Source organism: Mustela erminea, chromosome 12, assembly GCF_009829155.1.
Source record: "Mustela erminea isolate mMusErm1 chromosome 12, mMusErm1.Pri, whole genome shotgun sequence".
Classification (NCBI taxonomy): Eukaryota; Metazoa; Chordata; class Mammalia; order Carnivora; family Mustelidae; genus Mustela; species Mustela erminea.
The window spans coordinates 82,002,516-82,028,698 of NC_045625.1; the positions used below are offsets into that span (position 1 = coordinate 82,002,516).

The 26,183-nt window shown below is 44.2% G+C and overlaps 1 protein-coding gene across 1 annotated transcript in view; it reads right to left on the reverse strand.

The window, feature by feature from the left end:
* MAMDC2 (MAM domain containing 2) overlaps positions 1-26,183 on the reverse strand; it is a 140,563-nt gene that overhangs the window by 23,235 nt on the left and 91,145 nt on the right. The window contains exons 9-11 of the mRNA XM_032307502.1: positions 25,682-25,947; positions 5,418-5,511; positions 2,581-2,733 (exon numbers count right to left, since the gene is read on the reverse strand). Of these exons, the coding sequence (XP_032163393.1) occupies positions 2,581-2,733; positions 5,418-5,511; positions 25,682-25,947 (513 nt within the window). The remainder of the gene's footprint in view (positions 1-2,580; positions 2,734-5,417; positions 5,512-25,681; positions 25,948-26,183) is intronic.

Sequence of the window (26,183 nt, forward strand, 5' to 3'; positions counted from 1 at the left end):
AAGGCATTTTTTAGCATCTGCGGTATATGAGGTAGAAGATTAAGCCCTATGGGGATTCAAAAACAAGGTTGAGGGGCGCCTGGGTGGCTCAGTGGGTTAAACCTCTGCCTTCGGCTCAGGTCATGATCTCAGGGTCCTGGGATTGAGCCCTGCATCGGGCTCTCTGCTTGGCAGGGAGCCTGCTTCCTCCTCTCTCTCTCTTTCTCTCTCTGCCTACTTGTGATCTCTCTGTCAAATAAATAAATAAAATCTTTAAAACAAAAACAAAAACAAAAAAACAAGGTTGGCAGTACCTTGCCCTTAAGACATTGTTGGTCAGAGCCACTGAGACTCAGTTTTGTGTTTTTATTTGAGTTATCTCTTTCCACTCGATTTAATGTTGAAAAACCTGCAGCTGCTACAGTGGTCTTGCTACCATGAGACGAAAGCCTACCTAAGACTGGAGACAACCAAGAAAACCAGACAGAAGGTTGGACAAGGAGAGGAACTGGCTCCTGATCGCACAGTTTTGTCTTCTGCATCAAGTTGTTCTTAAAGCTAGCCCTAAGTGGATTTTGCCTGCAACAAAGGGCAATAAACTATTCCCAACCAAAATGGTACTAACACACAGGTCTTTGGATTATCTTTTTAAGCCCCTGGTCTTCCAGAGACAGCCTCACAGACTCTTACAGTCCCCTTAGAGTCTTCTACTCCATGCTGGACATGTCTATCTGTTCTACTGGAACAATGCTGAATCTCTGCAACATCCTGTCTTATGGAAGCAACACTGTCCCAGCATCAGCCAGCTAAAACAGAATGGAAGGTCAGGGATAGGACCAGCCTGCACAACCTCTTCTTAGTCAGGCAAGAGTGCACTAGCACACGAGGCCAAATGGACAGTCACTGGGAAGGTGGCTGGAACCAAGAGCTCTTGAAGGGACCGGAGCCAAAACCGCCAGGTGGAACCCCAGTGGAGAATCTATGTGGGTTGTACCTTGTAGAGCAAGCGCTAGGGAAAGAACAGGTGGTCGGAGGAGATTAGCCAGGAAGTACACTGCCAGAAATTGCAAGACGCAGTGTTTCCCCAAAGAGCCAGTATTCAGGTATCTGTTACGACAGAGGATAATTCAACAGCCAAGGCAGAATCTGAAACAGCACAACTATTTTAAAAGTTATTTTCTTTCACTCTCTCTCCCACTTATCCTATTAAAGATCACGAAGTGAGGGGCAGAGGAGGAAGTAAAACAAAGAAAACGAAAGAACTTTCTTCCCTTTTATCCTCCCCAAACTATGAGTCGGGCCCAAACTGAGGGAAAGAGACGTGATTCAATCAAATGTGAAATGGAAGATTTGGATTTGGTAACATACATAAATACGTAACTGCTCTTATACCTCAAGAGGACTGCAAAGCTATGGGGTCTGCCAAGGCATGGGGAAGGGAAGATGCTTTAGGATCCATGTGAAGAAAGCATCCGAAGAAAGAATAAAGCTGTTCCTGAGTGCACGCCACCCCAAGTTTAGCAAAGTCCCAACAGGTCACACGGTAGGTTGCTGTCTGGAGTTACTCCACAGGCTTATCTTGAGGTAGGCCACAGGAAACAGCAGTAGCTAACTCACCTTTGCATGTACGTATGTACGTATTTTTAAAGATTTATGTATTTATTTGAGAGAGAGACAGCACGTGAGTGGGAGTGGGGGGGCACAGAGGGAGAGACAGAGAGAAGCAGACTCCCTGCTGAGCATGGAGCCCAACATGGGATCCAAGATCAGGACCTGAAGTGAAATCCAGAATCCAGTGCTCAGCTGACTAAGCCACCCGGATGCCCTCACCGCTGTGATTACCATCATAACGGCCTCTCTGTCAGGAGCCTCGAGGACAGATCTCGTCAGGCTTACTGTCAGGGCAAGTTCTGCATCCCCGGACCAAGCAGCGTGCCTGCATCCCACGGATACGCCAAGCAAAATGAAGAGTGTCGGAGAGAAAGGTCTGTTCTGCGTGGAGTATCTGATCCCTGACATTGTTTACAGCGGCTGCACGTGGTGATAGGAAATCAACGTTTAGTCTATTACATTGCACTTCATGTATTTTCTACAGAAAATGCACCCTCTTACTTCCTACACCCTTGGGCGGTGTGCTTTACCTCTTTATCCTGAGGATACGGAGAATCAGGTTTTTCATCTTTGTTGCAGCTGCTAGGAAATGTAGAGTCACGCCCGCCCGCTAACGTTTTCTCCCTTGTCCGCCAGCACATTTTTCCATACGAGGCCTCAGTCCTGGCTCCAGCTTCGATCACGACATTTTTTTCCCTTCGCACTGTCCCTCTGTCTTTTATTTTTAAACCCACTTCTGGTTATATTATTTCTATGTGCCTCTCTTTGTAAGCCCATTTGAATCGTCTTGGCTCAGGACGCGCAAGCAGTGTATGCACAGAAAGAACGGTCGCCCGTGCACACATTTCATGATCTCCCAGGTGTGCAGAATCGCTGAGTCGTTCCTCCTAGACACAGGACACACCTCGGCACCCCTCAACATGCAGGAAATGACCTCTAGAATGCTAGGTCGGGCTTCCTTGGCGAACAGCACCACGTGGCGTAACTCACCTACCCCAGTAGTGTGATCTCCCTTGGGCCCCGTGTAGGAGGTGGGCGTCTCTCCCCTCCGCCTGTGCCAGCTGCTCCGGTTTCTTCTCTCCTGAGTAAATGCACATTCATCTTGCTCGAAAGTACACTCTCCAGGGGGAGGGAGAAGCCTCTCTGCGGGGAGACAGCAGGTGTCATTACTGAGGCTCCTTCAGTGAATACGCGGCCCTTGGCTCCCCGGGAAGCCCATTCTGCATGGGGGCGTGTCACCCGGCCACACGCCAGGGCGACCGGAGAGGCAACCCCCCCACACCGGCCGCCCACCTACTCCAGGCTCTTGCCTCCAGGCAGGGCCAGCACTGGACCGCGGGTCCTGCCTGGAGGCGGGGCGCCATCAGACATCTAGATTCAGAAGAGTTGGGACAACTCTGAGAAAGAAACTTCCTCTGACTGGCCAATTTATTTGTCTGAATGAGCTTACAAGGCTCTGAGAGTTGGAGCGAAATTGTCTTCATGGAAATATGGAAAATAAGACAATTGCCTAATGGAGGAGGTTTCTTCAGAAATTCAGGGTGAGTGAAGGAAATCCTTAGAACAACTCTAGAGCTGCGTCGGGGGAGGCGGGGAAGGTGCAAAAGCTAGACTTGTTTCTGGAGACACAGTTTGACGTGTGTGGAGGATGCATGTCATGACTGGCTTTTTCCTGGCTTCCGTATTCTTTTTTTTTTTTTTTTAGGATTTTATTTATTTATTTGACAGAGAGAGAGAGAGAAAGAGGGTATAAGTAGGGAGAGCGGCAAAGAGAGAGGGAGAAGCAGCTCCCAGCCGAGCAGGGAACCTGATGCGGGGCTCGATCCCAGGATCCTGGGATCATGACCTGAGCTGAAGGCAGAGGCTCAACCAACTGAGCCACCCAGGCGCCCACCTGATCTTCCATACTCTTGTCTACCTCACAGGACTGTATTCAATGAGATCATGTACGTCAAATATTTAGAACATGAAGTTCTCAATAAATATTACCTAAACAAATACTAGGTCTTAGTGTTTTGCCAGTTGGAGCCTTATTTTCCATTTCCAAAAACAAATATTTATGTCTTCAGATGCCATCTTCAATAAATTTGATGATGATGATTTTTTAAAAGATTTTATTTATTTATTTGACAGAGAGAGAGATCACAAGTAGGCGGAGAGGCAGGCAGAGAGGGAGGGGGAAGCAGATGCGGGGCTCCATCCCAGGATCCTGAGATCATGACCTGAGTCGAAGGCAGAGGCTTTAACCCACTGAACCACCCAGGTGCCCCTATTCTTTTTTTTTTTTTTTAATTTTTAAAATTTATTTTCAGTGTAACAGTATTCATAGTTTTTGCACCACACCCAGTGTTCCATGCAATCCGTGCCCTCTCCAATACCCACCACCTGGTTCCCCCAAACTGCCACCCCCCCGCCCCTTCAAAACCCTCAGATTGTTTTTCAGAGTCCATAGTCTCTCATGGTTCACCTCCCCTTCCAATTTCCCTCAACTCCCTTCTCCACTCCAATTCTTAATATTAGCAAGGTGCCACCTCCCACTTACTGGAAACTTCTTTGCCTAAATTTGGTTGTACCTTCACACCCAGATTCTTAGCAAATTTCTCTAACACATAGCCTGGTTTTTTTTTTTTATTACATCTCTTTCATAATAATGATTTTACTTTTTCATTTCACATACGGTACAAGCCAATGGAGCCTCGTTCCCTCTTCTATGCCTCAAGTGTAGATTCTTGTTTTCTCTTTGTGTTGTCCTTGCAGTGCATCACAAATCAAGGGACTAAAACAAACTATCTTTTCAATAAATAAACAAGGAGATTCTCTTCTAGAGCCACATGGATTCCACAGTTTGCCTGTTTGTTAAAGAAAGAGATACCCTGTGGTTTAAGATGCAGTGGTAATTAGTAGAGACAGGGACCAATGATCCAGATTGAGGTATGCACCATTTTCTCATAAGAAATAATGTCCAGGGCGCCTGGGTGGCTCAGTGGGTTAACCCTCTGCCTTTGGCTCAGGTCATGATCTCAGGGTCCTGGGATCGAGCCCCGCATCGGGCTCTCTGCTCAGTGGGGAACCTGCTTCCTCCTCTCTGCCTGCCTCTTTGACTACTTGTGATCTCTCTCTCTCTGTCAAATAAATAAATAAAATCTTAAAAAAAAAAAAAGAAAAAGAAAAAGAATGTCCAACACATAGCCACCATCTTGGTTTTGTCACTATCATCAATGCTTGGTCCACTTTCCACTGTCCTTTAATTCACTTGGAAAATATTTATTTTATTATCATTTAAATATTACATGTTTACAGGCTCCACACTGGGCATGGAGCTTGCTTAAGATTCTCTCTCTCCCTCAGCCCCTCCCTGACTCTCTAAAAAAGAGAGAAAAAAAAAGAAAAATGACGTGTTTAGTGTAATGTCTGTATAATAATGATTTCATCACTATTACTGGAAAATCTGCCTTCATGTAAGACACATTAAAAATAACAACAGTGACTTCAATAGAAGGTGTTTTTTTAACATACTGCTTTGTGCCGGGTCCAAGGCTGGGGAATTCGCAGGTATTGTCCCCACTATTCAGGCACGTATTACCATTACTACCTTTCTTGCAGATGACAATACAAGTCATACGCACACTGTCACACTGTGCGTAAAAAAGTCATCATTTCTAAATTCCAAAACTTACTACACGGATCTGGAGGGGGGCACTTCTGGCCAGAAAAACAAAACTAAGAGGCCAGCCCAGATTCAATGTGTTGGGTGTCATCTTAGAGAAACAGGGTATGCTGGCATAGGTTCGGGAAACAAAGAGAGCTTAAATCCCGAACCGTCTTACCTGGAGATGAACAGCCTCCCAATTCTACTGTAATGTCGTCCAAGGCGACCAGGCCACAGTCCCAAAAACTTTTGCATAGGCTCATGAAAACCACCTGTAAATCAGAAAAATAAAACTATGAATTTGGTTTCCTGCGCATTAGAAATTCTTACACCCTGGGATTTACTCAGCCCAAAGCATGCCTAAGCAAATTACAGAGGCCTCTCTTCCTCGTCCACATGAACTACAGGTCACATGGCAGGAGTGACAGCTAAGCCTTTACAGAGGACCCTGAAATCACTGCCATTCTTTTTTTAAGCAGACTTAAGCTCATAATGATAGGCTGTGTATATTAATGCCAGAATCAGCTCACATTCTTTCGAGAGTTGAAAGAGGAAAACAAGAGGTTGACCAGATGGCAGAGGAAAACCTCTCAAGTTTTAAATGTTTTCCCCAGATAATCCACAAAGTGCATAGAGAGTTGACAGTATTCCAGGCATTTTTACAAACATTTCCAGTACAAACAGTATTGATTTTTTGGAAATGAATTTCTGGCGCTGTGCTTCGTTCATATTGTTAACAAAGTCCCCGTCATTTGCCATCTGGAGACTTATGTTCCATTTCCAAAGAGAAGATATATGTCCCTAGACCGTATCACTAATAAAAGCCCTAAATGCCGTTCTTTTATCAGGCCAAACATTTTTACTCTTCTATGTGAAACAAAACCAGATCCATACCATCAATTATTTAATTCATTGCACCGGAGAACGGGGGATGAGAGGGAGGGAAGTTTTGCATTTCTTTGCATCAGACCTATTTTAAAGTCTCCTTTTCATAGACAGGATGAGCAAAGAGTACTTTTCCAAACATTTGTGTTAGATTTTCACTGTACTTTGTGTGTTTTTAAAAAAATATTATTTATTTATTTATTTGAGAGAGACAGAAAGAGCACAAGCAAGGGGAGGAGCAAAGAAGCAGACTCCCCGCTGCGCAGGGAGGCCGAGGCTGGACTCCATCGGGACCCTGGAATCATGACTTGAGTCCAAGGCAGACACTTAACCCACTGAGCCACCCAGGCTCCCCTGCTTTGTGGTTTATAAAACTGCTTTGCCTGTGTAGCCTGATGTATAATGAATATGAAGTCATTGAGTCCATGTGCCATCGCTCAAATACAAATCTTAATCCAAACAAAAACAAAGAGAGAGATAGAACAGAAACTAAGACTCAAGTTGGGAATAATGAGAGCATTTGATTGTTTTGGATTCTAATATTATGTTGTGTCTTCAACTTATCTGTGTTATCAGCAGGAACTCTTCGCTCTCTGGGGATCAGAACCATTAGCATACAAAATTTATTTCAAAATTTTAAAATGATGTGACAGTTTACCACCATGCAAAGTATAAAACGTCTTTAGCTTATATCTTCAGAATAATTACTAAGAATAAGATGTGTAAAAGTTCACTTGGACTGTATTCAGATTGCTTTAAATTATGAAAAGTCTAGTTTAGAGATGTAACAATATAGAACTATGTATATACTTACAAGGGACGAGATAGAAGAGGGTGTTTTGCTTGATCTCTGTTAATTTTCTCATCTTTATAGATTCTAGAGATCATCTGCAGGGTTTCCTACTTGCAGGATTTTTTGCAGGATTTTTGCCTGGGAACTTGTTCCCCATTTGTAAACCCAAATGTCTATGTCATCAGCCCTAAATGCAGTTATATTTTATCAGCAATGTTTATTGTTATGAGGGAAAGAATAGTAATCTGTCTCCTAATTTAGTGAATAAATGGTGCTGCAGAGAGAATAAGTCCTGGCTTTCTTGCCTTTTGGCAATTTTCAAGTCTATTTTTCACCTGAATGGTGAAAAAGTAGTTTTTCCAAAATGAATCTGGGATGCCATATAAACCATGACCTACGTAAGACTCAATCATTTGGCAAGCAGACAGATTCTAAAAAGGAGAAACAGCAATGCGCTCTCATATGTTTACATTAACATTATTTTATGATGGTCGTAAAACCAAACAAGCAAGCAAATAAGCCAGCAAGCCAACAAATGAAACAACCCCAAAACACAAAAATACAGGAAATGAATAAACTATGGTATAGCAAGCTAAGAAATGGGCAAACATTAACCCTGACAGCTTGTGAATATTATTAAGTAGTATGAAAGTCTATCTCTCTCATAATGTTAAGTGGAGAAAAAAATGGTTATAATAGATAAAGTTAAAATTAAACAAACTACGACAAATCACACTGAACTCATCTAAAAGTACCTAGAAAAGAAAAAACCTTGAAAATTTACCAAATATAGAACAATTACGTTAAGCTCATGAAATTATGAGTATTAAACAGAATTCTTCCTTATTTTCCGACCATCCTTTAATTTTGTTATATTGATAATGGAGAAAAAAAATAAAGAAAAAGAATCAGGACCTATATAATTAAGATGTGGAATGAGCTAGTGTTTCCTAGATTGGCATCGTTTATTAGCAGCCATGAGGACATCTAGCTATTTAGATTAAAATTAAGTAAAAATCAACAATTCATGTCTTCAGGCACACTGGCCACATTTCAAGTGCTCAGTAGTCACACACAGCTAGTGGTCAAGCAAATGAGACCCAGCAGATACATAACGTTTCGTCATTGCAGAAATTCCAACGGATAGATCTTCCCGGCTCATTTCAAGGATTCCGAACAATCTGTGAACGGCCACAGTGGGTTAGGTGAAACGCTAAAGCTGCTTTGGACAAGAGCGGCTGACTAGGTCGCTCCTAGCTTAGAACCCTTTCCGCACTTAGAATTCTCGCCAGACCACAAGCTGTTCCATCTTGTGAGAAACCCACGGGCAGTCAGCTATGAGCTGACATTCAAACTATGGCCTCAAACCCCAGATCGGTTTGGCGCTTGCCTACTAGCGTTCCAACACACAAAAGAAACATGACAAGATCAGCTTGTTTGGTGGAACACACAAGATTTTCCACTGTGCTATTAATAATGCTGATAATATCAGTTCCTATTCTGGGGCCACCTTCTTACATTTTGAGGGCTCCTTGAAGTGGAAAGGTTATTCCAGGGTAGTTGGGACAAGGCCAGCTAATGATCAAGACTGGTCGAGAGAGGGAAAAGGAAAAGCCAGACCTCATGGTCTGTTCTTCAGAACTCGGTCCCTAGGTCCAATTAAGAATGTAACAAGAAGGGAACTGGTCATAGTCTAAATTCTTGAGGGATTAACCTCTTGCTTGTTTGTAAATCTTTTTAAAAAGAGTGTTTATTTCATTTTAGGCAGTGTTTCCAAGCCAGTGGAATACCTCTAGGGGTTGGAAAAAATTCCTAGGCCACTGAATATATACTTAACTTCCTACAATGCACCACAGAGTCCTCTGCAACTGACAGTTACCAATAACAATACTGAAACACTGAAGTGTCCATAGTGCCGAGATCGGAGCTAGATGAGCACACACAATGTCTCTTTTAAGTAGGACCAACAGTTAAATCATATTATTGATCCTGACTTGACTGTATTTAAAATTACTTGTTTGCACATCTGTTTGTATAGCTCTCCCATTAGTGTTTCCAAAGTGAGTCTAGATAGGGTTCCTCAGCAATGAATGCTCTCTAGTGACACAAAAACTGTAAAGTGTCACCAGCACCTAAGGACTGAGACCTTTAATACGCTGAAACAGTGTGATTTATAAAAATCTCATTTGCCCCTAAGTTCTAGGAGATTTGCACTAAGTCAGGAGCACCCGTCTAAGGGAGGTACTATTACACTGTGTCCCTCATCGTCTCCCTCTCAAACAGATCAATATATACTCTCTGAGGCATTGCAGGACGTCAGGCAGCAACCCTGGTCTCTACCCACTGGATAACAACATCATCCCCAAGTCGAGACGATCAAAAATACATCGAGACATGGCCAAATGCCCCTTGGTGGGGGGGCAAAATTACCTCTGGCTGAGAACCACTGGGGTGTGGTAGAACACTGCGGTGTGGATGACAAAACCTCCCTTTTTGTCCCGCGTCAGAATAGGACAGTTGTTGCGGGTTTAAGAGCAGACTAGATGGAGTTCGTTTTCTCTGCCTCTATATGTCACCAGGTGGTGGTTCTAACAACCTCCAGCCCTGGAAACAGAAGGCAAAGGAGCCAAGAGACAAGAAAGATGGACAAAGACTCGAGCTAAGCAATCATTCCCGAGATTATCAAAGCTCGACTGTTCCGACTTCCCGCTTTCCTGCAAACTGTCAAAGGGGATAGAATTTTTTCTCTGTTTACATTTTTCTCCTTTTCCGAAAAGGATGATCGGCTCCCTCAAAACAACATAATAATGGGCAGCAGATTGTAAAAAACAACTGAGCACGTTTTACGCATTGCATGTACTTTTAATTGGCTTCTACAGTTATTTGGGGGGGTAGGAGGGGCAGTAGGGTGGGGAGAGGGACCGTTGGGAATTCAGCCACAAGGCTGTGTTCATCAGAGGGCGAGCCTATCCCCAGGCTTTTAAAAGTCCACGCAAGTTCTTGGTGAAAGCACCCAAGAAGGGAAAAGTAGATAAATAAGCATGCCAGAAACGTATTTTCCCAAACCAGATCAGGTTAAATTTTGAAAGGGACTGGGGTTACTGATTTCAAGTGTATGAAGTGTCATCATTTAAGGACTTCCCAACTTTGCTGAGGGGAGGAAATAAAGCTTTCTGGAGAGCTGTGGACTCTATCACCACAAATCCTTGTTGAGCAGTTAAAAAGGATTATTTGTATTAAACAGCTAAACCCTGGCTGAATTAACTGGGTTTTCACGGTCTTGTAAAGGAGTCTTCGTGGCCTGCTCAGGAGACACAGTCGGCCAGATTGCTGGCTTAACCCACCACTTACTTCACTCATTGAATAGCCCCGGCTGGGCCTATAGTTTCCAGAAACAGCCTTCTTTCTTCACACAGCAGCATTTCAGCCCTATGCCAACAATACCATAAATGACCCGTGTTCACAAAACAAGCCTAGCTAGGTTCGGGTTACCAGTGGTGGACCTCGACAACTTACCAGAGTGTCTGATTCTGAGTTAAATTTAACTTTTCTTTCGCTGAGGTTGAACTGCTTTGCAATCATGTGGGCACATAAATTTGGGTATGGTGACTTCAGAGTTGTGGAATAATTATTCATAAAACTACTATAAACCCGTCACGGAAGTCCCAGAGCCCTTCATTACGGGGCTACGCGCACAAGGGCAGGATATTCCGTTTACCGCCGTCAGATTCATCTCCCTGCTTGACAACGAGCTGTAACAGAATTCTAAACATAACAGAACCGTAAAGCGAAACAAAACAAAAGCTCCAACATGAAGACACTTGGCGAAAGGGTTGGAATCTTCACAAACCCCCAAAGACAGGCTGGGAGGAGTTTCCTCTTAGAGAAACGAGTGCGGGACTAGCATTTTTAGAATCCCAGCCGTGTTTTGGGAAATAGTTGCTGAATGGTGGCAGCATGCCTCCTGCAGACACTATATTTGGTCTTCAGATCCCACAAGAGGCCAGATGACCATGTGTTTTTAAATAAGTCTTTAGCTGACCAACACTTTTTTTCTTCTTCTTCTTCTTAAAAGACCCATCTGTTTTGTTTTTCCTTTTTCAAAAGACCCATCTGATTTAACTCAACTCTTGGCTGTGACAAGCAACAAAGACTGAGCAGCTTCCAGCTTCTCCCTCCCTGAGCCCGTCCACTCCCGGGAACCTTCCATTCTGGGCTGGAGGGTGGGCTCCGGGAGGCCTGCGGATAAACAGCAGGACTTTTTCATTGCTATTTCCGTGGTAAATACTCAGATCTCTCGACTCACTGGTTTCAGAAATCTGCACTATTTTGGGATCTTTTGGTCCCTGGAAAGAGAATAGAAACTCCGGGAGAGACCTCAGAATCGGTTACTTTGTAGCATTCGGGAAGGCCCAGAGACCCTGTGGTATTGACTCAAGGGCACACCAGGGCCAGCCGCAGAGCCGGGCAAGAGACATCACGCTCCAAAGCCTTGATAGAGCACATTTCATTATACAGACCCACCTCTTTTCTCCCTTGGGCTGTGGGTATTTAAAATGGGATTCTGAATCATTCTGTTTTATACCGGAAACCAATATAATGTTATCTGTCAATTATACCTCAATTAAAAAAAAAATCCTGAAAGGTATGATTTTGAAACTCCTCAGTTCATAGCAGTGGACCCAACATGTCTTTGACCTCCTTTGACAACCAGCTTCCTGACATTTTTGCCCTCTGTCTGTTTATAAGGAGTTTTTGGTAACCTGGCACAAGAACCTGAATCCTACACGAATCGTGGCTACATTTAAAAGCTGGCCCAGCCAGTATCCTCTCCTGCCCACCTTCCCTCACCTCAGCGACGCTCTTCTTTGCCTTAGCTGGTGACCCTGCATCCACGTAGGCCCACAGGAAAGAATGTTCTCAACTCCCACAGCCACACCTCCCACCTTAATTTTCATCTGCACCTGTTCTCACTCCCTTTCCCTTTGTTTTGGGAGCAAGGTCTCTCTGACTCCTAAGTTCCTGAGTCATCCCACTGCAGGACACAATGCCTAATCGACACAATTAATATGGAGAATCCAAATGGAAAATGTGAGAAGGCTCTGGAAAAACGAACATTAGACAAAGATAAGGTAGTGATACTAAAAATGATTTTTAGGGGCGCCTGGGTGGCTCAGTCAGTTAAGCATCTGCCTTCGGCTCAGGTCAAGATCCCAGGGTCCTGGGGTGCCTGGGTGGCTCAGTGGGTTAAAGCCTCTGCCTTCAGCTCAGGTCATGATCCCAGGGTCCTGGGATCGAGCCTCACATCTGGCTCTCTGCTCTGTGGGGAGCCTGCTTCCTCTTCTCTCTCTGCCTGCCTCTCTGCCTACTTGTGATCTCTGTCTGTCCAATAAATAAATAAAGTCTTAAAAAAAAAAAAAAACAAAACAAAGATCCCGGCGTCCTGGGATAGAGTCTTGCATCCGGGTCTCTGCTCGGCAGGGAGCCTGCTACTCCCTCTCCCTCTGCCCCTCCCCCTACTTGTGGCCTCTCTCCCTCTCTCACATAAATAAATAAAATCTTAAAAAAATGATTTTTAGTGCTTTAGAGTCTAATTCACACGCTAACGAAGAGGACGCTGTTGTGTGTATTTATCCCGTCAGTCGATGCCCGTTTATCTCTGGCCCACCTCCCTCAGGAAGCTCCCTGGCTGAACCCCTCCCTAACCCACGCAATATAAGGTAATGACCAATTTAACTGTCCCGTTCAAGGACAGACATCACACTATGGAGCTCTTGACGTAGCTCACTGGGATGGAGATAGAATGCCAGTACTACCAGAACACAGGCACAGTGCAGTCACCGAACAGCAAACACGGAAGAAGCTAGGTCTTTGTCCTGACCTTCATCTGGGCTCGGAAAGTTCTGGGGTCAAGAGAGGACAGCAGGTACCCAAGCAGGAATACTGCCTTCATGCTACTCATGTCTGAGACAGAGAGACAGTTTTTGGCCTGATTTTCATTGACTCTCAAGGCAAAGTGTGGATCCTCGACTGGACGAAGGGCTGTGGCTTAAAGCTTGTGTAACACTATGCCCTTGCAGCCTGCCACGAGCTGTTTGACTGAACCCTACTGATGGATAATTGGGCAGTTTCTAATTTCTCAGTATTATACAACCTGCTGGGATGAATATTGGTGTCTAAATACTTGTGTATAACCACTATTAGTTCCTTAGGATGCATCCCGGGAAGTAGAATTTTGCACCAAAGGGTATTCCTGTGGGGTGCTGGGGGTGGCTCCGTCAGTTAAGTGTCTGACTCTTGATTTCAGCTCAGGTCATGATTTCAGAATCATGGGATTAAGCCCGGTGTCGGGCTCCATGCTAGGCATAGAGTCTGCTTAAGATTTTTCTCTCTCCTTTTCCCTGTATCCCTCCCCGCATGTCCCCCCACAAAAAGTATTCATGTTTGGAGGCTTTGAGTCATGTACATTGAATTGTCATCTAGATATATCAATTTATCTTCACACCAGAACTTATGAAAATCCTTATTTCCTGACATCGTTACCTCTCAGGGTAAGTAAGTAAGTAACTAACTAAATGTGTGTGTGAGTGTGTGTGTGTGTGTGTGTGTGTGTGTGTGTGTTTGTGTGTGTGTGTGTGTTTATTTCTTCTTTTAAAGAATTTATTTACTTATTTGAGAGAAAGAACATGAGAGAGAGAGAGCATGAGTGGGGGAGGGCAGAAGGAGAGGGAGAAGCAGACTCCCTGCAGAGCAGAGAGCCTGATGTAGGGCTCGATCCAGGACCCCAGGGTCATGGCCTGAGCTGAAGGCAGACACCTAACCGACCGAGCCACCCAGGTGCCCCTGTATTTTAAGTATTCATAGATAATACTCTATAATATGAGACATGAGATATTACTCATATATATGCATACTTGGGGCCTACATTGAAAGATTTTTTAATTGATAAACTGAACAATACAAAGAGTATACAGTAGGAATATGCTTATTAATAGAAACAGCATACTCCAGAGTATTATAGCTTTAAAATATTTTTATCTATCTGATAGACAAAATATTTTATATTTTTTTAAATTTGATTACAAATGAGGTTGGATACGTGCGCGTTTATTTTCCGGTAGCTCCTCCCTTCCTTCCTTCTGTTCTCTCTCTCTCTCTCTCTTTCCTTCCTTCCTTCTTTCTTTCAACATTTTATTGTCAAGTAATCCCTGCCCCCAACACGGGGCTCGAACTCACAACCCCGAGATCAAGAGTTGCATGCTCTACCAATTAAGTATTTACTGAAATAGCAATCGTTCTTTTTTTTCTGACTGGCCTGTACATATCCATTGCCCACTTTCCTACTGCTTAGCTTACCTTCTACTTATTGATTTATTAGAGTAAATTCATATATCAAGTATCCTAAGAGTTTGTCATATATGTTGTAAACTTTATTTCCTGGCCTGGCATTTGCCTTTCAGATACATTTTTTAGGCCATCCATATCTGCGGAATGAAACTAAGAGAGAACTAAACATCCTGGTTTAAAGACAAAGATGAACTAGGCGGGCCACAAATGGTAGTGTGTCCTTGAGCATTGTCTAAGTACACAGGTCACCGGACATTAAACAGAACATAGGAGTCAGGGCCCGTGAGCAGTGTGGTGGGGTACGCCATGGGCATGTAGACTGGGGACTGTCAGGAGAGACTTCTCCTAGAGGTGGGTACTAAGAGATACAGCAGAAAACTGCCAGAGACCGTCACACAAGAGAGTGAGGAGAAGCCAGGGTCGTCTATGCAAACGAAAGAAGGTACTCTTCCCTGGGTGACAGTAGAGAGTTTTTATTAATGTACGCATTGTCAATTGAAGCAACTGAACTGAGTTCACAACTCCAGAGGCCAGCAAATACTTAGCTGGTCTAAGAGCTCAGAAAACCAGAGGACCCCCAGAGAATCTCAATGTGAACATCAAAAAATAATGTTGCCTCATAAGAACTTGGGAAGTGTTTCCCTAAAAATGTAGCCATTTCAGGACTTGGAAATACTCCCAAGAATAGGAATCTGAAAGTGGGGAGGGAGGTAGTGTTTTCAGGTTTATGAATAATCCTTGGAGTCAATGCTTGCTTCATTAAGCTTATTAATAAAACCATGGCAGAAGAATGCCTGTGCAGTCTTTTCAGATTTCTCCACAGTGCCAGGAAGACTAATGTAGTAATCTAGCAATACTCTAGGAGATTAATTCCTCGGGAAAGTTCTAGAAGAATGCACTGACACAAATGCTACATTGTGTAAGCTGTGTCAGCAACCAGCAGTTGTGCCAACCAGCCTTTCCATTCATTCCGCTGGAAGCTGACATGAAATGCCTTCAACAAATACCTCAAAGGAGAGGAAGGGAAAACCTGATGCCTCAACCCTGTGTTGCTCATATTTAAAGTACCCGAGGATTCCTGGATTGGCAGCTGACACTGAGTTTGGCCTGAACAACTCAAGAGAGGCTCCTTTTCCATACTTAGCCCCTCTCTTTGATTCCACCTTAAAACTCGTCCCACTTGACTGTGTAATTTTCCACACTCTATGTACGGAAACCCCCTAATCTGTTCTATAATGTGTTGATTATCTTGTCAGTAGGTAATGACCCTGCTATTTCTACTTTGCACTCAGCGGCCCTGCTTTAATTACGCCGTGACGTTAATATCCTGGGGAGCCCTTTCTCAGAGTTCCCGGACATCATGAAACTGACAGGAAATCTATGTCCTCTCATGCATAGTGTCTACACATTGGTTTTCTGGCTCCTTAATGTCCTTAATCTGGCTCCTTTACGGCAGGGTGTCTTGTTATCCAAGGGCCACCTATGTATAAATCTCTCCAGAAACCTACTAGACTTGCTCTTCTAGTTGAATGAACGTCTAAGTGTTGCCTTTAAAACTTGCAGAAGCCTAGATATTCAATACCTACTCCCATTTTCATCATTAAAGGGCAAAATTAAAAGGAAGATTGTATTTATTTATTTATTTTTATTTGTTTATTTGACACACAGAGAGAGAGAGAGAGAGAGAGAGATCACAAGTAGGCAGAGAGGCAGGCAGAGAAAGCAGAAGGGAAGCAGGCTCCCGGCCGAGCAGAGAGCCCGACGCGGGGCTCGATCCCAGAACGCTGAGATCATGACCTGAGCTGAAGACAGGAGGTTTCACCTATTGAGCACTCAGGCGCCCCTAAAAGGAAGATTTTAAAATCACGGATCCAAGTCACAGACTTAAATTTCATTAATTTTTTTTTTCTAACTAAAAAGAGAAGATTATCACAAGAGGAAACAAGGCGCTACAGAGAGCCCTCCACGAGGGCTGAGCTACACAGTGTGAAGACAGCTGCTGACTTTAAGATGCCCAAAAAGAAAATACATGGTAGAAGAGACATGGGGGGGGCACCCTAAAACACGTCCTTATTACACAGAGAGGTGACGTGACGTTCTGAATTACATCGTTAATGCCGGAGTCAAGACTTGAAGCCAAGTCTTCCTGCTCTACAAGCCTCACTCTAACAAGCTACGACTTATTAAAGATTCAGAGAAAAAGGGGCAGTTGAGATGACCCAGAGAGAACTGGAGGGTAGGCTCTTCTCAGGCATGATTCCTGCAGCGCCCCGCATGGGAAACAGTAGTTGTTGATAAACACTTTGTGGGGGGACAGCAGCGGTGAGAAGGTGAGGATTTCGGGGATGAGAACCCTCAGCAGCATCTGACAGAAGATGTGCTTTCCGAAAAGTCTGAACACAAAACATGGGACTGGGTGGCAATTTAAATGGATAAAAATGTAAAAGGAAAGGTTGGTTGTTCGTGTGTGTGGCCAGCATGCACTGGCAGTGTATAGAGGGCTCGTGGGTATTGAAAATTTGAGAGTGAGGAACAATTCAGGAAATAAGGCCCCAGAGGTGGCAGGATGGTGAGATCCTATGGGTAGATGGACAAGGGTGACAGCTCCTCTGTCACGTGCCCCGGTGACCGAGAGAGGGAGGTGAGGGTTCAGAGAGAAACAGAGCTGAAGGGGTTTGTGCTGAAAGCCTTCATCCATATGGGACATGAACCTGTGAGCTCACATCCTAAGACGGAGGCGGGGAGAAACAAGCGGGAAACCAGCAGGTGAAGAAGAGCCTGAACGTCTGGGGGTGGGAACGTCACAGACCACAGAGGCAGGACGGAGGCTGGAGAAGCTGCACTGGCAGACACGAAAGGCTTCCAGAACATCCAGAGGCCTCGTAAAACCTCCTACCGGTCACTGGGAATAGCGAAATGATTCCGTGTGAGGAGGGGACGTTGTCTCCCAGAGAAGAGTTGCAGCTTTTGGACTTAATAAATATCATCAGGAAAAGCCCTCAACCAGACTCTGCAGCGACGTGTCTAGGTGTGTCCTTACATCTGCCCCGGCGGGAGAGTCCTGCCTCTAAGTGTTCACTCACATTCATATGCCCCGTGGGACGAGTGGCTCAGGTGCTGGGCTACACGCAGTGGTGGTTCATATGATCCGAGGGCGGAAAGAGTTCATCTTGCTTCTTCCCTGGACCTCTCTGCTCGTCCTTGCCATCAACCCGTATTCATTACCAGCTGGGTTCCCCTTTCCCACCCTGTGTTCAATACCCACCCTGTTACCGAATGGTGTTCACACTGTGGGAATGTGAGACAAGGCTCCCTGTTCTCCAGACCCTTACAGTTGGATTAATGTAGATAGGCAGGCAAATAGACAATTTCAGTGTAATGCATAAAATACTATGATAGCAGCATGATGTTAAGAGGGGCCAAATAAGACAAGGGTTTTACGTTAAATACTCTAAAGGAACTACCACCTTACATGAGGGTCAGCAAGATCCTTTAGTGTAGAACTTACAAGAGTTTCTAATATGTTACCATGCATTGTGAATCTTCAGATGTGTACACGGAAGAGACTGAGCACGGAAAATTTCCCCCAACTCATTGGACCCCAGAACTCTGTTTCAATGGAACTATTCAGAAGATCTGTACTCCGGGGACATATCCTGAGAAACAATGACATAAGGTTCTTGACTAGTAAAGAAATAAATGGATTTATATTTTCTCTGACTGGCCAAATGGGGGTTTTCTCCAAATCCATAAATGACGTTTTTAAAGTTTATCTGTTTTTTAATCCTATAAGAGAGTAAGGATGTAGATTAGAAGGCTTGACCATTAACCTGCTGATGATTAAGCTGGGCCTGGATGAGACAGAATGCCTGGTCATTTCCTCATTAATGGGCCAGTTAACATTTTTTTCCAAAAGAAATATTTAAGGAACACAATATTGAGTTGCTCCCAGTACTTCTAATTAACGGACCTCTTGAAGATCTTTGTTAAAGAGAAAACTAGCTTCAGGCCAGGAGATAGTGCAGGACCTAATACACAGGCTGCAGAAACCAAGAATAATTTTAAATTAAGGATCTGAACACAGAAAGGCTAAAATTAGTGCTCCATCTTTATGGAATTTCTGACAATGGCCCTCTAGTCTCTCCTGACATTTGGTTTTTAGGAAAAGCACTTTGGAGTGAATTGTTCCCTCTCCTCATTATCATCCCTAGTGTGTAAAAGTCTCAAGGTGTCTCTTGACTACCTGCCCTCCATTTAGCAATGTGCTGGGGAAAAACAGATCAAGAAAGCTGTTTCATGACTCAGGCCTTTCAAAACGTTTCTAAGACATTAAAAAAATCTCCTGTAGGCATTCGTGACTGCAAAGGCAACCATGTCATGAAGAAAGCCTAGTACTGTTAAAATAAAAATGTAGCTCTGACCCGATTTTTAGCTTGAAGAATACTTCACAGCAAAAATCAAGGTGCAGAATTATCCACATGCTAAAGACATGTTGCCTGTGAAATCTGCTGGGGATCAGGACCTGGAGAAAATATTCTTTAGTCTCGGGCACGCTCTGTCTCTCCCTCTGTCTCTGTTCAGTTAATTTAACAGATGCTGATGACGTACCAGGTGCGACGCTAAGGCCTTTACTCGACACATTTCCTTCGTTCTCCGCCGTAATTGCCTGAGGAAGGTACTACTAGTGTCCTGATTCCATGAAGAAAAGTGAGGCTCTGCAAGGTCACACGACTAGCCCAAATGACGAAGGTGTAAGTGGCGGAGAAGTCGCGCAGGAGAACCCTTCAGCATCACGCTGTGTTTCCCTCTACCCCACAGCTCCCCTTTGTCTGAAATGATCCATCATGAATTCTGATCCCTTGTAGGAGCCAAAGGTATTTCTAACATAGAACAACTGAGCCTCGATGATAAAGCACTAAGAATTTTTACCAATCTTGAGTTAGGGCCGGGTTCTCTTTCCCGCCTGGTCATCTGCCTTCTGCCAGGAGAGGGCTAGGGGCACAGAATGGCCTGGTATAGAAACCATGGATTCTGAATTCAAAAAGGTCTGGGTTTACCTCTCAGCTCTACCAGCTCTGCATGCTATTGAACAATGTCCTTAATTTTCTGCCTGAACTTTCCTCATCTGTTAAATGGGGCCGCACTGCCTCCTTCCTAGGGCACCACAGCATTAAATGAAGCAGAACACATCGAATGCTTAGCGCTGTGCCCAGCACATGGAAAGCGTTCTGTGAAAGTTTCTGTTGTGGGCAGCTGTGACAACATTAGCCAGAATCCGTCCATCAGCCTACCTTGCTAAAAGCCTACCATTCCTTAAACAGAGCTACATATCATAGTTTCCATCGAACCTTAGACGGTCTATGGAAATGGGAGTTGTTAACTGAACCGGCCCATTATCCTTAACATAGGCTGGGTGAGAACCACCAGGGGAAAGAAAGGAACAGAAGCATCCAGAGTGGAAGGCATCTGGGAAGGCACAGGTGGGCCAGTGTGTCCGTATTAGGAGTGACGGAAAAGAAACACGTGGGGAGCGGCTGACTTCTGACTTCTTTGAGGCCCGCGCTGCCTCTCAGCTCAGCTCTGAGCTCCCATGACTCCTTCACAAAAGCAGGTTACACTAACAATGCAAATGGAAGGGGTCATTGTCATTATTTTAAATATGTAGCATAGAGACTCAAACATACCTACCCAACACTTCCACCGGTGAGAATTAGGACCCGGATCAACCCACGTACAGCCAAAACTCAAAGACAAAGCTGTCAAGCCAGGGAACAGGGGTAAAAACACAGCTGTTCGATCTCTCTGAGTTGGGCCGCAACTACTCACACTTGAACAGACTGGGTAGAAACCTCGAGCATCTCAAGACATCTCGAGCATCTCAAGAGTCCGAGGGGCACTGTGGGTTATGCGTCCGACTCTTGGTTCTGGGTCAGGTCATGATCTCGGGTCATGGGATCAAGCCCTGCATTGGGTTCTTCGCTTGGTGCTGAGTCTTCTTGGGATTTGCTCTCACCCCTGCCCTCCCAACCTCCCCATCTCTCTCTCTTTCTCAAATAAATAAATAAATCTAAAAATTACTTAAAAAAATAAAAACCTCTGTTCAAGGGCAGGCTTCAGAACTGGACAGACGTGGGTGAAACCTTGCTCTGCTGCTCACCAGCCTTAGAAAGTCTGCTCGTTCATTTTTTAAAAAATTATTTTTCATCGTTCTTTTCATTATTCACCCACTCATACATTGTCCACATAGACACCAAACTAAATTTATCCAACAAAATGTCCCTGGTGATCTACTCTGCATCTGACACAGATTTCTATAGATACAGAAATGACCAAGACTGATAAGGTCCCTGTCCTCATGAAGGTTCTATTTTTACAGAAAGGGAGATGGACAATGGATACTTTAAAAGCTTTGCAGCCGATCGTGATGAGGGTCAACCAGCCCGGCCCAAAAGTCAGAACTTGAAAGCTGTCCCACAGCCATTAGTAAACAATTGTGACCCAAGTAGCTGAGGTTTGGGGTTCCTAGGGTGAAAAGTAAGGAAGAAACAGATTTCTATGAATAAGAGGATATCATTGAAGCCATGAAAAAGAACAAATTCTTGCCATTTATAACAACACAGACCTCGAGGGCATGAAGGCTAAAAGAAATAAGAGAAAGGCAATTTGTGGAGCATAAGAAATAACACGGAAGACATGGGGAGATGGAGAGGAGAAGGGAGTTGGGGCAAATCGGAGGGGGAGACAAACCATGAGAGACTGTGGACTCTGAGAAACAATCTGAGGGTTTTGGAGGGGAGGGAGCTGGGGGGTTGGGTGAGCCTGGTGGTGGGTATTAAGGAGGGCACGTTATTGCATGGAGCACTGGGTGTGGTGCATAAACAATGAATTCCGGAACACTGAAAAAAATTTAAAAAATAAATAAAAATTAAAAAATAATAAAAAAATAAAGTTAACCATCCCCTTTTCAGTGGACTAATAAAAAAAAAAGTCATGTGCTCTCACAAGTGGAATCTAAAAGAGAAAAGAAACCCGAGGGCATAGACACAGAGAACAAATTGGTGATCACCACACACGAGGGGCAGAGAGTGACTGAAACGAATGAAAGGGGTCAAAAGGTACAAACTCGCAGTTATAAAATTAGGAAGTCCTGGAAATGTAATGTACAGCGTGGTGACTAGAGTTAATGATATTGTGTTGCAAATTTAAAAGCTGCTAAGACAGTAGATCTTAAAAGATCTCATCACAAGGAAATAAATCTGTAACCGTGTGGTGACATGTTAGATGTGCGGTGGTGATCATTTCACAGTATGTGCGTTATTGAACCATACTATATGCCTGAAACTAATACAATGCTATATGTCAATTACATCTCAATTCTAAAAAGTCCTAAGATTACAAAGCCCATAAAGGAGGGTTAGAATAGACAGAGCGGGAGGGGGCTGCCGTCGGGCACACAGAGTCTCTTTCCTAAGAGCAACAGGAAGCCGAAGGGTTAATTCGGGGTGGTCAGGGAGGGGGGTGGTTTGCTCATGAAAATTCTGCTGCCAGGCAGAGCAGAGACGGGAGCAGGGCAAGAGTGGACAGCAGGTAAGGTTAGGATTTCATTTCGATTTTCGAAATCAACTTACAGACCAATGGTTCTCATTCAAGGACGGTTTGGCACTTCTGGGGCCATTTGGAAATGTGTGGAAATAATCTGGGGTTGCATTAATTGCAGATGGGAAAAAACCAGTATTGTGAGGGACACCCCTCCCCAAAGACAGAACTGTCCTCTTCCAAATGCCAAGGCGGCCCACACTGGGAAATCCGGCCACTGGCAAAACCAGAAGGCTCCGCTGCAGGAACATAAAGATTATTAGCCGTGACAATGTGAAAGCCTGAGAGATCTGGACCAGGGGAGGGGCAAGAGCCGCAAAGGGAAATGTAGAGTTGAAGATTCATTCATTCTTACATACGAGGCTGTTAAGAGACACTATCTAGAGCTGATGGATCCAAATAGTTAAGCGTATAGTTAAGTGTATTCAAGATGTAAAAAGCACCAAAGTTAAAAACAAAATATAACTAAATATCGTGAGACGAGAGAAAAGGAGAAGGAATAGTATTAAATAAGCTAAAGTCCTTATCTTTCATAACAGGGAACACGATTCAAGTGAATGAATCAAGAAACAGAGGTGGAAATACAATATTTAAAATTAAAGAGGAGGGGTACCTGGGTGGCTCAGTGGGTTAAAGCCTCTGCCTTCGGCTCAGGTCATGATCCCAGGGTCCTGGGATCGAGCCTCACATCGGGCTCTCTGCTCAGCGGGGAGCCTGCTTCCCTTCCTCTCTCTCTCTGCCTGCCTCTCTGCCTACTTGTGACTCTGTCTTTCATATAAAATCTTTAAAAAGTTAAATTAATTTAAATTAAAGAGGAAAGTATCCCCAAATCAGGAAGAAAAGCCACCATAAAAAGAAGTGCCGCTGGAGTTTGAATTCGGGGGAAGGGAGTCGTAAGGGCAACTCTGATTTTTCACTGGATCCCTTCCCTGAAACACATCTGCCCTCATTTCCCGTGTATGTTACATGAGCTGCTAAGCTATAGCTTCCTGCCTTAATGCACGTCCCTGCGGTGGCCGTCAGACGGCTCCCTCACGCTCCAAGGAGCTGGTTCTGCTTAGCAGGGACCTGCCAGAAACCACACTCCACCTGCAGACATGTGTCCCGAGTTTTCTGGTGTTGAACTGGAACTTCTGCTCATGAGTGCTGGGGCCAGATCCGTGATGAGTTCCTTCCACGGCTGAAAGAACGTCCCTGCCCCCACGGGTCCAGATGCAGTTTTCGTCTTGTGGTCGGGAGGGAACGGAGCAACTGCTGGGAGCGGGCGGAAGCCGGCCAACGAGGAAAAGGGCAAGTGGTCCAGGGCCTCCCCACTGGCCGGGGGGCTTGCTGTCACCCATGGGTGTCAGGTAAGAGCCGGACGCACTCTAAAGGAGCACGTGTGTGAGGAGAGCATGTGGACGGACAGGGGAAGGGGGGTGGACGGGGGCACGAGCAAGAGTTAGAATCCGGACGGCCTAAAACTGACCATCCACACACCGGCCCAGTGGGCCTCTACTGGTCACTATCTTTTATGTGCCTGGTCAGTTGAACTACTCTACTTTTCTCTAGGAGACCCTTCCGTGAGGTAGTGAGATTGTACATTGTTAGTTGCGTAAGTATCTGTCTCTTACTCTTCTATCACCTGTGATCTCCACCTCAAGGGCAGGGTTTGAGTCTCATTCATATTTATATTTGCTGCACTGAGCATGTATCTAGTAAATTCTAGTTAAATAAAGGAATGGACAGGGGAATGAATAAACAAATGAAAGCCACATGAATAAAATGCTTATTATATCCCCTACCTTTTAAAAAACATTAGCAAAACAGGGTATAGAGTATAACAAAAATTTCCTTACTTTCTGGTGCAGCCCTGATTATGTGAATCTGGTACATGCGCGTGTGTGTGTGTGTGTGTGTGTGTGTGTTACCGTAACTATAATTGGTAATGGCGAAACAATTTAAGCCTTTGGGATCCCCAAGAGGTGCAGAGAGGCTTGGCTACCTCTAGGACTAACAGATCAAAGAGGAAATTCAATGACGTTGCAAAGGTCAGATGACATTTATGGAAAGACGGGCTCATTCAGGAAATGTTTGGAATTGGCGAGGCAATAGATTAAAGGGCATGGAGTCTAGACTAGGAAGGAGTAGGGACTTGGCACCAGAAACATTAACTAGCTTCCTCTACTACCCAAGGGATGTACGAAGCATCTCACTTTAGTCATGTGATGCAAGTGTTACGGAGTTCAGAAGGCGAGACCTACGATAACACTACCTGTTTAATTAGCATAACCATAATACGAGCTATACCTATGAGACTGTGACAAAACTTGTGTGCTTATGTTCTGAGAGAAGTATCGTAAATTGGCTCACTTGTTTTTAGAAGTTGGTAAGTTATGGGGGTGCCTGGGTGGTTCAGTCAGTTGAACGTATGACTTTTGATTTCAGCTCAGGTCACGAGCTCAGGGTCATGAGACTAATCCCCCCATTGGGCTCCGTGCTGCGCAGCTCAGCGGGGAGTCTGCTTAAGACTCTCTCGATGTCCCTCTCCCTTGGCCCCTCCCTCCATTCGTGCTCTCTTTCTAAAATAAATAAATTAATTTTTAAAAAAAGTCGTAAGTCATGGAGGCTACCATATCATTATAAATCACAATTTCTAACAATGATAAAGAACTTTGTAAAGATTTTCAAAGGTCTTTGATTCATCATTGTGAAAATTTAATCATTCCCTGGTGGGTATTCTAATGGACTAAAAGTAACCACGCATCATTATGATGGGACTGGTGTGCCAAATTTCTTCAGCAGAAAACTACAGATGGATGAAGCTATCTTCTGTCCGGATGGCTACAACTAAGAAAAGCTCAGCCATTAACACTTGCGAAGAAGGTTCTACTACTACCTTCTACAAACCCTCCAGGTTTGTATCTTCCCCTAAGGAGCCTGCACTTTGAGTTATTCCTGGTTAATAAACATGATCAACTGATCGATCCTTTCCCTTTCATCCCACAATATTTTTTGAGCTCCCACTCTGTGAGTCATCTGTTTGAAGAAAGAGACCTTTCTTGCTCAGAGTGAATTGGCTCAAGTAGAAAGACATTTTCTGGTTGAATGATGGGCTGAAACAAAATGGATTTTTCCATACTGGTTTCATATCTGGGTTGCAGTTGACCGAATTTATTACTTCTGTAAACCTTCCTTAAGTTTAGGATTTGTTAAAGTTGGGAGATTATAGTTTTCTTTTATATTCCCTTTGCAGTCAAGATCTCTTTGTCCTCTTATTGCTTCAAAATCAGCAGGTGATGGTACCTTACATAAACTCTCTCCATCTGGGTTGGTTTTCATTTTTTACTGACGCTTTTCTCTTGTTAACAAAGAGAGACCTTAAGGCCTCAAAGTAAAACCAGGCTCACTGACTTCATCCTTTAAGTCATTTAGTATTATAAATTATAGTAAAGTAATTAGTATTCCTATGTGTGTGTGGGCTCGTGTGTGTGTCTTTGTGACTGTGGCAGATTGAGGAGAGAGGTAATTGGGGCTTCAAATAAAAGTTTAGCTGTTGAACTTGGACTGTTCATGCATTCCCTGTCTTTGGTCTGTTCTCAGGGAATCTAAGAAATAAACAAGCAAACACTCTAGGTGGCCATGATTCCGAGACACAGAAAACTGAAAACAACTTGTAGATAATATAATTTGTGCATGGCTCGGCTAGAGTGCAGTGGTGGGGCTGTCAGAAGAAAAATAAACACATCTCCAGTTGAAAATAATTAAACAGATATTCACTAACCTAGCCCAGAAACCGAAGATGAACAAAGGGTCAAAGTGTTGCCCTGGGTCTACTATACCTTGGTAGGCATGGGTTTCTTGAAGGTGATTTCAGCTTGCATCCAAACACCCCTTGGAGACTCCAGCACAGACCAAATTTTCTCTTGAACTACGTGATTCTCTTCAAAGATATAAACTGCCAGGGTGTCACTCATTTTTAAAAACCCGTAGATGGCATAATAAAAACGTAGACAATACTGCAAGTTTCCTGGCAGGGAGGGGCCGTAGAGCCTTCCAATGTAGCCAGGCTGAGATGTAAACTTTGTGTTGGCCAGCAAGTAGTACCCTGCAGACAGGACAAAACATTGAGGCTATCAGCAATGACAAACTTAAATCATCTAGCCCAGAGGGTCAAGTGTGAAAATTTGCTTAAATGTAGTGGGATTTGCCAACAGAGACTATTCCCATAGGCTTCAAATGATAGAATGCATTTTGTACTTAACTATCTGTGGCTTAAGTGACAGATTACATCATGTGGTTCTATTACCAATAAAACTTCTTCAGTTCTAAGTAAACTTCACA